The sequence below is a fragment of the Cyprinus carpio genome, chromosome B15, assembly GCF_018340385.1.
Source record: "Cyprinus carpio isolate SPL01 chromosome B15, ASM1834038v1, whole genome shotgun sequence".
Taxonomy (NCBI): Eukaryota; Metazoa; Chordata; class Actinopteri; order Cypriniformes; family Cyprinidae; genus Cyprinus; species Cyprinus carpio.
Window position 1 is genome coordinate 16,774,058 of NC_056611.1, and position 12,116 is coordinate 16,786,173.

The following is a 12,116-nucleotide window of genomic DNA, read 5'->3' on the forward strand; positions in this document are numbered from 1 at the left end:
AGGACATACCGGTAATTTGGGTTGATCGCCAGGTTGTACCTCTCTCTTCTCTATCCTATTGAGCTGAGCTTTAGCTTCTTTCAGCAGTTTTGCAACACGCCTGTCTGTGACTGGCTGTTTCTCGGCATGATCTAACACGGAGTCCAGTGATGTGGTGGCAGGTGGCTTTCCCATCTGCCCTGCTTGGTTAGGAGCACTCAATTTCTCCTTGTCCGTCTCCCTCTCTACTCCCTCCACTTCAATACTCTTCTCTGAAGGTCTGCCTTTTTTAGCCAGACGACCCTTGGAGGACAAGGTCCCAGCAGCTGGAACTGCTGCAGAGTCACTTGGGGAGGCCTCTGCACCAGAGTCAACTGTGACTGACTTCTTTCGACCAGGTGTCCTTTTTTGAGTGAGAGATTCTTCAATGTCCCTGGCCTCCATTGGAAAGAGGCTGGATGTAGAATTAGGGGAAGCCTCTGATGGAAGGCTCTTCCCTCTTTTATCCCAGTCTTTCCTTCCATCTCTTTTGTTCTCCTTTTCACGCTCTCTATTCCTCTCGATGTCCCTTTGCTTCTCCTTTGTACCTGTGTCTCTAGTAGCAGAGATGCTCTGCTCCCTTCCTGCTTTTCCAGTTCCCCCACCTGATCCTTGATTACTGTGGGCAAAACGTGGGAAAAGCTGTGAAGATGAAGCAGAACTCCCACTCACACAGAGACCCCCTGCTGCTCGCCGCCCATCGGAAACTCCGTGGCTTGTAATACCAATGGTGCCTGAGGGGAAGCCACTGAAAGAAGCTTGTGATAAGGCACTGGCAGCAAGTGGACGGACTGCAACTCCAGGCAATGGACTGGAATTCCCAGTCACGCTTATGGGAACAGAACTGCTAATCATGGATTGTTCAGAGGCCTTCCCTGTTTGAACTCCTGACTGACTGCTCCTGGTAGTCATAGAGTGCGAGGGTGACCTGGGTTGCCCACGTGAGAACCTAGACCCCTTTCTCTTTTTGTTTGATGTTGGTGAGACCTGAAGGGGAGACAGAGAGCCAGGGCTGCTCCCTGATGAGGATGGGAGGGTGACCGACTCAAAGATGCGGGAATGAGCAGGACTTGGAGTGAAGAAAGGGGGACGTAGTAGGGGGCTACGCTTTTGGAGTGGCGTTTCAAACCGCGATGAGGGGTGCTGGTGGTGATTGTGGTGAGGATGATGATGCAGGGGGGAGAAAAGTCTGGAACCTGTCCCAGCTGCACCACCAGGCACTGGGAATCCTCCTGGTGCGACGCCACCTCCACCAGGTCCTGGTGGCATGAGGCCTACATCCTCAGCAGTCAGTGGAGGAGGACGAAAGTTGTCAAAAGTGGGCTTGCGGATAAGGCCCTCCTTTGCATACTTGGCAGAGGAGAAGTACTTGTTTTCAGCACATGACAAAGACTTCCATCGGAAAGTGGGCTCTCTTAGTATGGAGCGACGTTTGTCGTGAGAGCTGGAGAGTATTGGAGGGGTGGGCAGAAAAGGGGCAATGGAATGTGACATCATCCATGGAGAGTGGGAGTGATGCTCAGGTGCATTAGATGAAGCTCCCTGGGGAGGCTGAGGAGGGCTGAGAAGAGGAGGAGGTGGTGGGGAAGAGGATGACGATGCCGTGGAAGAGGCTTGTTGAGACCCAGCTTGTGAAACCCCTGTGACTGGGCTGATGATGGCCTGTTTCCTTCCACCAATCAGGCTGCCCCTACCACGTGCCACTAAAGCACCTCGCCTATGACTCTGACCTCTACGACCCCGACTGCTGCGCTCCATCAACACTATATGGTCTGGCTCCGGCTCTGATGGTGGTGATGGTGGGTGTGAGGCGTGGTGCAGGCTGGCCTCTGTCTCTCCCTGAGAGGCAGGGGAATGATCTGCCTCTTCTGAGAGGGCCTGGGTGCCCTCAGAAGCCTGGGAATCACAGGAGGAGTCATCAAGACTAGGGCTGCTGGAACGAGAGGACTCGCCAGAAGAGAGCTGAGAGGAATGCTGCGAAACAGCGCTGGAGCCACAAGATGCCGCACTGCTACTGAATCTCCCATTGCTAGTGCTATTATTGCAGCTGCTGTTAAGGAGACTGGCTGCAATGTTGTTGGCGCTGCCAGTCGGGACAGGAGGTGGGGGAGGAGGGAGAGAGTCCACAGCAGGCCCTGCCCCGGGTGTGGCAGTGGTTCCACTTGTGACAGGAGCTGTGGAAACAAGAGCTGGGGCGGGTGTTATGGGTTGAGGTGCTGGAGCAGATGCTGCAGAGTCCAATCGAGCAATTTTCATGTGTGGTGGTGGAGTGCTGAAACTGCCCTCATCGTCAATAAACCGCTTTGGAGTCTTGATGATGCGCAACGACACTGTGCTCACAACAGGCATGATAAATTGCCTGATGTTTGTTAGTTGCGTTCGCCTCCTGTGCTTCCCACCCTCAAGACCTGTAGTTCCCTGGGTGCCAATAGCTTCTTTTTCCAATAGCTTCTTTTTCTGGGCCCCTTTCTTTGCCCGCTGCAGCAGCTGCTTTGCAATAGTGGCATCAGTGCGTTTGGAGGGAGGGACGACCCGCACAGGTTTGATATGGCGAGGGCTCTGACGTAACCCTAACGGCCTCCCGTGTTTAGTTGGGGTCATTGGGTTGACTGTAGGGGAGTCATGGGGATCTGGGCTAGTGCGTTCATCAACAGGATGAGAAGCCCTGAGCTCGAGATCATGTGGAGTTCGGGCACGAACTCTGAAGGCCTTATGTTTGGCAGTCCCAGGTGCCATGGTGGACATCTCCTGGGCCGAGAAGGCGTTAGCAGCCTGAGCAGCAGCGGCAGCAGCTTCAGCTTTGAGGCGCTCGGCAGAAGGTGGCCTGCCCCGCCCCCGTCTTCGCACACCAGGAACTGGGACACTCTTCCTCACAATGGCCTTCAGCTTAGACTTCAGTGGGCTCAGTTTGACATCCCGCAATCTTTTCAGTTTGGTCACCTTGGACTCCCGGCTGATTTTGTGAAGCTTAGCCACAGATGCCTGATGGTGCTCAGAACCAATCAGAGTTTGCCTTTTCTCCTTGTCTTCATCCTCAACACCGTCCTTGTGGTGTGTGGGACTGGAGCTGCACTCCTGTTCTGCATCCCCATCCTCTTCAGGGAGTGCATGGCCACTCTGTTGCCAGCTCCTCTGGCTGGCAGAAGAAGGAGGGCGGCCTCTTCTTTTTTGTTCTCCAGTGCCAGGAGGCCTCCCTGGTGGTCGTTTTACCTTCTCTGTAGGAGCTGTGGCGAGAGGCAAAGGGGCTGTCTCAATATCAGTGCCAACTCTCTGCACAGCTAGAGCCCTAGGTGGACGTCCTCTGGGTTTCTTTTCTGGTGAGATGGAACCTGACAGAAAGAGAAAGCATTACATCAATAAGCTCTACATTTCTTCATGTTTAAATGTTAAAATGCATCTCAATTACACCGGAGCAAAAGAGCAAGTTTTTTTACAATTGTTTTACAATTATTTTACAACACATTTGGAAAGACAATATTAGGGATGTAAAAGATACTTCACCTATTGACGTCCTTCCTGGGCTATGTATTCTTCTGTTGTCACTGACCGTGCTAAAGCCTCCAAATTCCTCCTAAAGAAATGAAAAAAGAGAGAGATTCAATTAACTCAGTGGTTTAGTGTGATTTAACCTTTTCCTGAATGAGCATCCACAAAATCAAACAAGCTATTGTCAAAAAAAGCCATTCAGTTCTGCTACACTCCATCTCATGACTAAGAAAATGTTGACCACTCAGTGTTAGCAATTCCCATCCTGAAACCACCGAACAGTTGCTGACAGCTCTGGACTCAAGTGTTGAGGTAAAAAAAAAAAATTAGCTGTCTATCCATAGTGAATTCATGGATGAAAACACATTTGGCAAGACCAAGGCAATATGTTCCCATCCTGTTATCTGAATTATTTTAATATGTAATTGTCATAGCCTTTGGTTCAGGTAGCACATTTTATTCATTTAATCAACATCTGTTCAAAACAACATCCACTGTAGCCTTAACATGTCCTTTTTTAATAAGAAAATGCAATAATGCAACAAAACAGACTCAGTTACCCTAATGAATTAAAAGACAGCATTGAACTAAACAGGCAACTGCAGAAAACCTGAATGCAAACAGTTCATTATGCAAGATTTGGGTTTACATTTTCGATTTTCAGCCTGGCAGCTACTTGCCCAAAACAATAGACTTTTAAACGCTCGAAAAAGAAGGCGAACCAATTTCTGTGCTCTACCTACAACTTGAGAAAGTAACAAACTCATCTGTGATGGCACCTCCTACTGAGATAACCAGTTGTGCCAATTCCACTCAGGTATCCTTAGCAGATGCTGTCGCTAGGCTGCATGACATCAGCGCTGATCTCACTGTCAGGACATCTGTTGCAATGGCCGTATCGCCTGACAAATGCTCCACCTCCGTCAATCAAACAGACTAAGCTTTGCAGACGTCCTATGATAGGATTTTATAAAGCTCCAGGCTTTTATGACAGCCCTGTGCTTATCTCACACCTGACATGAGGGATACAGGGAGGAATGCTGATTACATGGCCCATTTGGGCTTTCACCTTCCTGATCTAATTCTGTCACAACATTTTAGGAAAGCCATAATTCCAAATCCATTTTTGAGTCAACCTAAACGCTCCATATCCCTTTAAGTCAGCCACATTTCCCACATTTATCAGATTTTTCAACAGGCTTACAGTGCAGATGATTACTGTAATTACTGTCTGCTCTGCAGCTGGGCACACTGTTTTATGTTGTGATAAAAATGTCTCAGTCATTGAAGTGTCCTTGGTGTGAATTAAGTTGTACTCACAAGGACACACACTGAGAGAAAGCGTACTCTAATTGTGTGTGTGTGTGTGTGTGTGTAGAGGCCATTTCCACAGAGCATTTAAAAGGATTTTATGGACCTAATTGAAACTGGGAGTGCATAAAAAGGAATTCCCTGCAACTATGAGTTCTGAAGTAGAGATGTGCAAAATGCCATTTTAAGATCAAATAATCAAGAATTCAATCTTAAGGGAGACCTGTTTTTGACAAAAGGGAGGGAGTTTAAATCAAATGCTTTATTGGCATTCAAAAACAGCTAGACAGAAAAGAATGGAATATGAAAGCGCATTACAAAACATGTTTGAAATGTGTAAGTTTGGACATTTTACCTTGACACAGTGCCTTAAATACAACACTCATGGCAGAACGCTCATATAAAATATGACTGCCAACATATATCTAAATGCATGTGTGTGGCCATGGCATTGTTGGTCCGAAGGGGATGAATTTACACACATAACAGAAAGCGAAAACTACAGAAAACTAAACTTAGATTCAAACTAAACATCATCAACCAATCTTCAGAAAATGAGGGAGCAAGTGACACTGCATCATAATATAGCCTACATATATGCCAATGCGCCCAACCATTTGCTTAAAGTTTTCTACATGTTACTACTATTACAGAGTGTAAATGGGTCTTCATTAGATTGAACAAGTACTGACAACATTTCACTATGCACTAAGCTCTACCTCTCAAAAGATGATTAATGTCTCCAAGTTCCTTAAACAGCCTATTGTGTTGATTTTCATGCCTTAGGGGGCGTTTCATTTCATATTCTTTATTTATAGCAGCATGTGGGGCTGCAGCTAAATTCCCTTCGGTCCAGTTTGTAGAACAGATGCCGCCGGAGACTGCACACATACAAGTCCAATCTCTCGAACAAATCCCCATTCAGCTTTAATTTCAACATATGGCGACAAATTTCTTATGGGAAGCAGAACAAAATTAAATGAGAGTCTGTTATCAGATGATCAGTGTTAACAAATCATCTTAATTGAGTATTTTTTTCATATCCAATCACTGATGGGCAAAAGACCAGTGATGAGGAGCTACTCCAGATAAGGGTTAACCAGAGATAATGTTTACAGTGCACAGTGAATTCGTTAGTCAAATTTTTGTCCTCCAGCTCTTTTGAATGCAGGCTCTCGGATCTACGATGACTTCATTGCTGCTCTACTGTTGTGCCAAAGGTGATAGAGTACTAGAGGGCTGCGAGCAGTGGAGCTCAAAGTCAGTGTGACACCACGAGTAGCTCTCAATGACAGCACGACTCTGCCTCAGGCACTCAAAAGCGTGCTCGCTCACGCACACACACTGACACACACACACCCACACCCTCCTCCACCTTGTGTGTGAGGCACACTGCAAGATGTAAACAAAATCCCAAGACAAGAGGAAAGGGAGGAGGGATGGAGGGATGCAGGGAGGGAGAAACAGGGAACAGAGCATCAATCTGACCATAAAGGCATGGAGCAAAGATGCAGCGTGATGAAAAGGCTCGTTGGACAACAATTATTATCATTATCAGTATTAACCTTTAAACAGGCAAGTGATTTAAGAATGAATTCATATTCACAACAACAGCCTGTCAGGAGAATATCAATCTCCTGGAGGACATACAGAGAGACATAACATAATACACACACAATTCATCAAAACATAACACACACAAAAAAAGACTAGATAAAACATGAAAAGCTAATCTAAACAGCACACCCACGCACTACAAGTATCCTAACTATCCGCTCCGGCAGAGCTGCTCAATCAACACCCACGGCTGAGACGGAGGGGGGAGCGGCGATACTGGGCTCGAGAAAGCGACACTCGGCTCGGCCAAGGCGCCCGAGCACCTGCTGCCAGTGCAGGATGGGGGAGGAGAGATAGTGGTGGCGGAGGGGGTGACACAAAAACACTTGTTTGTTACTCTCTAATTACATTATTTTTGTTCCCACATCTCTATTCCCCAGACAACTGGGGGACCCAAAAAGTAACTACAGGCCAAAAAAAAGTATTTGGACACTTAAGCCACACTAAATAAATAAATAAATAAATAAAAATAACGACAACATTCAAAAATTATATATTTCTACTAAAAAGGTTTAAAGGCTTTAGCAGGTGACACAAAAACACAATTAATTCTCTAATTACTTTATTTTTGTTCCCATATCATTAATTTCCAAACAATTGCAAAAAAAATCTAAAAAGTAACTACAGGCCAAAAAAAAGTATTTGGACATTTAAGCCACATTAAATAAATAAATGCAAAACATACAATTTCTAGTTATAATTATAATCATTTAATTATTATTATGAATGACAAACAACATTAATCGAAAAATGAGATGATTCTAAAAAGACTTGAAAGAAGGGCTGCACAATTAATCGAATTTCTAATCTCGATTACAATTTTGAATGGTTAGAGAGTTTGACTCCTAACCCTAAGGTTGTGGGTTTGAGTCTCAGGCCGGCAATACCACGACTGAGGTGCCCTTGAGCAAGGCACCAAACCCCCAACTGTTCCCCGGGCACCGCAGCATAAATGGCTGCCCACAGCTCAGGATGTGTGTTCACTGCTGTGTGTGTGCACTTTGGATGGGTTAAATGCAAAGCATGAATTCTGAGTATGGGTCATCATACTTGGCTGTACTTTTCACTTTCACTTATTCACATGGATCGCTTTTATTTCGTTTTTCTTGTTTTATTCAAAATATTCACAATCATGCTCACTATATTATGAAATATCTGATATTCTGATTCTGAAATATGTGCAAGTAAATCTATTTGGTAGTTTAAACACTTTTATATTGACCGTGTTAGTTGATCTATACGAGGTGATGGGCCTTTCCATCCTCTCTTCCCGAAACAGGTTAAAGTAGGTCTCTGGTAAACTGGGAGAAGAGCAGAGTAAACTTTATAGTTACCTACACAATCTGTATATGATATCAATAAAACATGTCGTGAGATTATATTTGTAAGGATCATTATAGCCGTTTCCATAGATATCAGTGTGTATTTTACAAACTGTAACTGTATGGTTTTGCTTATACTTGTGTATTTAAATGTCTGAAACCTAAAATAAGCGTTATATGATTGAAAACACTGAATATCTGTGATAATATGACAAGCGCTCAGCAGGTCCGATCTGGCTCCGCGGCAGCCAAAGCACGAAAGCTGATTTAAATTCAGCAGTTGATGATGTGACGCACTGAAAGTTCTAATCACACCGGTGTGATCGTACGCTTCAGGGACCAGCCAAGACTGATCACATCAGTGTGATCGTATGCGTTTTAGGGTTAATAATCGCAATTACTATTTCAAGGGAATAATCAACAATTATGTTTTTTTTTATAGGCTTTAAAAATAATGAATAATAAAGAGCTTTGTTTTGAAATATTTAAAATTTTTATCTTTAAAGAAAATGCACTTTTAGCATAATAATAATAATAATAATAATAATAATAATAACACAAATAATAAATATAGAATTGCTATTTGGAAATAAATAGTAAATGTTTTTCAAAATAAAAGTCACTAAAATCATCTGAACTAAAAGACCAGTTGGTTCAAAGTAAATACATACTTTTGAGAAAAGTTCTACAACGTTATATTTGCAGATGCTGCTTGGTTTGACATTTTAAATATTTATAGGGCCACTGTGCAATGAGTTTTATGAATGGGTGACTGGTGAAAAGGCTGATCATCAAACCCCAAACATATGAACACCCCCAATCGGGACAGGACAGGACTACAAATCAACTTCCTCCTTTCCAAAAAGAGCAGATAAAATACTTGTTTGTGCCACCTCTCAGTTCCCGTAAATAAAAGGTAAGCAAACAAGACTATTTGTTTACATAAACTCATTACATCCTGTTCTGAGCAGATGGTCACAAACCCAGGAAAGTTGCTCAACATGGCATCTACAGTTCGCTTAAGAACTGGGCATAAACTGGCAAGCACACTGCAACCTGGCAACTGTCCCTCCCCAGAGCGGGACATAATTGCACTACTGTGTGTGTGGCCAACTATACCAAACACACACTCACACTCACACCCCTATAATCACAGTAAGCCAACATATCCACATCAAGACATGTAACTGATTATCATCTCTAAGCCCGGGGATATGTGATAGTGCAGCCTTTCATAAATTCACTGAATCACCATTTTCTAAACAATGTGAAGTTTTGACAACTGCTGAGGCATCAGATTCCCTCAAAAATGCCTGTATGAAGACACAGATACAAAACGCAATGCATAAAACATTAAAATGGGGTCAGACTGATGGCATTCTCAGCTTACAGCCAAAATGGACAAACCTATCAACTCCTAACAAAAAAAACCTGTCTGGTCATCTGACCGGAAAAAGAGCACTTTGTGTGGTCACACATGAGAAATCTTTTAACTTGTTTGAAACCCCCAGCGTAAACAACACGAAACTGATGGGGAACCCCGGTAGTTCGATTATTCGAGTCTCTCGAAACACTTTTATAACACAAAAGGCATCAAGAGAAATTTCCCTTCGTAAGATGCAGATCTAATGCTCTGAAGTTGCTCATGCACCCACATTCAAAGCACCCAAAACTGAGAGTTTCTGAAACAACATGTTCCAACACCTCACACCCACGCTACTGAGGAGCCATGGCTTTAAGATAAAAACAAAGATTCGCCTCCTGCGAGGTGTAATGAGGGACGTAAATTTGGAGAAAATTGCTCTGTGCGTGCAATGGTTGCTCCTGCCCCCCCGGAGAAAAAAGCGGGAGGCGAAAACCCCCTCTGCCCGCCTACAAAAGCGGAATAAAGCCATGGATGGGACGTCCTGTGTCTAATTCCCTCCCAGCGCTGTCCCAGGGGGAGGAGGGCTTGCTCTTCACCCTTTGATATCCACGTCTGTGCTCTTTCAGCTGCCTGCACTTCGTAAAGGCTGGAATAAAAGCAGACACAAAGCTTCCTGCTATGATCCACACGCTGTCTAGGGGAGAGGGCCCTCTCCAGATAAATAGGCCAAACACCTGCTGGACTTCTTCCCTCCGTATAGGCCACGCCATTCATTAGAAAGCAGCGGAGCAAAGCATTCATTTGCTGTATCCATTCAACTGCACTTTTGTGTGAGGCCTTGATATTGATCCTCACTCTGCTTCTGTAAGCGGGGCTTTACTCTGGACATTAAAAGGCAAGCCAAATGGCGTCCCGCACAAAGAAACCGATGAATGGAGACTTAAACAGGACACCTCCTGAAAGTAACAGTTGTCTGCAAGCAGCCACGGACTTGTATTTGCACTTTAGATTTAGACAAAAATATCTCGAAAGTGGTCCTGAACATCAAAAGCTTCGCTTTCTGGAGCCGCCAAAAATTACGCAGTTGTATTACCTCTATGTAAACATTTTAAGCCGTCCAAATGGGTTAATGAAGGTTAAGGCTAGAAGGCATACAGCAAAAACTACTGGGCATGCGCACATCAATATAGCATCATTTTTCTCACACTGTACAACAATAAATAACTATTTTTGCATTATTGTAAGGGGTAGGTTAAGGGTTGGGGTGAGTGTAGACGTTAATAAAACACAATCTACTAGATAGAAAATTCAATTTATTGTTAGCTTCCGGTTTTTGCTGTATCCCTTCAAGCCACAACCGTTAATGAAAAAAGTGTGAAAAGTGACGTGACATTCAGCCAAGTATGGTGACCCATACTCAGAATTCGTGCTCTGCATTTAACCCATCCGAAGTGCACACACACAGAGCAGTGAACACACACACACACACCGTGAACACACACCCGGAGCAGTGGGCAACCATTTTTGCTGCGGCGCCCGGGGAGCAGTTGGGGGTTCGATGCCTTGCTCAAGGGCACCTAAGTCATGGTATTGAAGGTGGAGAGAGAACTGTACATGCACTCCCCCCACCCACAGTCTAAAAGGCAGCCATCAGAAGTGAAATTCTACTGGGGCGCTGTGGGCCCGTGCTGTTGGATTTGGGTCTGATGGGAAGGAGGGGCGGCGTACTTCTGTTTACTGAGCATGCTACTGGCCTTAGGCTGCACTGTGAGCTCAGCGGGCTGTGATGAACCAGAACAATCCTACCCAGGCACAACATCCCCTCTGAATGAAACTACAATGCTGTGTCCGCAACTCGCATGAGCTGCAAGCTCCGCTGGGATTTTAGCCGTCTGTCTGGCTTGTACACTACTTATACGTTTCACAAATGTATTCGTGTTTTAATTCAAAAAGGCTCCAAGAGTGCATTAAAGTACACCGAACTGCTAAAAAAAAGCACACAATAATGCAAGCTTTGGCTGATGTTTTTAAAATCATTTCTTTAAGTCAACATACATTGTAATTTGCAAACCTTTTTACTTCTATGCTGGAGCATATTTATGAATGAAGGATATTCAATGACAAAAAAAAAAAAAAGTATGGAAGAACAAGGTTGCCTAAAGAGTTGGTATAATTAACATTATCCAATAGCCTGCATGGCCTAAGTGACATCACAATAAAAGGAAAGTTGTTTTAGAGGTGGAGCAAATACAACTTGATTAAAGCCTACTGAAACAATTGTTTTCAATAACATGACAAGAACAAGATTTATTAAAAATTAATATATTTTGACTTAATTTTGACTCCTTCGGAAACATTTAAAGTAAATTTGCCTTAAAAACAACAAACGGTTGTACAATAACATTGGAGTGATTTACCATGAAATATGTACACAAAACAAACTAAAGCAATAAGAATAAGATTTCTTATCTTAACCTTAAAAATACAGAGGCGTGAATAAAATGAGTATACTGTATATACGTACATATATATATAAATAGACTTAAATATAAAACACCATGTCTAGTAACCACATCTCCACGCTCTTAAATCTGCGCCACGTTTTCAAACGCTAAATCACCCGTAGGCGAAACACAAAATCAAGCACGCTATTTGCATGTTTCTGGTTCGCGCCCGCTCTCGTTTCGATCTCACCGCGTTTCCGATGCGCAGCGCTCTACTACTGAGAAAGGAAGACGGTAGTTTATCACAGTACACACCCCCACATATAACAACCTCCGTCAAACGTTGCCTTTTTATTGCAGCCGCCTTTTGCACCGCTCAAAACACTGCATTTGGTGTCTTTGACTCAACATATGGTCCCTGAAGCCTCAGCGAGGTTTTGCACAGGAATCCCTTGATTCCTCATAGAAATATGACATTTTTTTTCGAATGCATACTGCTACTACGCAATATCTGAGAGGGAAAAAAAACATGTCCACCTCCCATTTTCCCGT

The 12,116-nt window shown here is 44.0% G+C and overlaps 1 protein-coding gene across 2 annotated transcripts in view; it reads right to left on the reverse strand.

Moving 5' to 3' along the window:
- The window catches only part of LOC109103211 (histone-lysine N-methyltransferase 2A-like), a 33,244-nt gene that overhangs the window by 19,460 nt on the left and 1,668 nt on the right, over positions 1-12,116 (reverse strand). For both annotated transcript variants that reach the window (XM_042739484.1, XM_042739482.1), the window contains exons 2-3: positions 3,520-3,589; positions 10-3,347 (exon numbers count right to left, since the gene is read on the reverse strand). In XM_042739484.1, the coding sequence (XP_042595418.1) occupies positions 10-3,347; positions 3,520-3,589 (3,408 nt within the window). The remainder of the gene's footprint in view (positions 1-9; positions 3,348-3,519; positions 3,590-12,116) is intronic.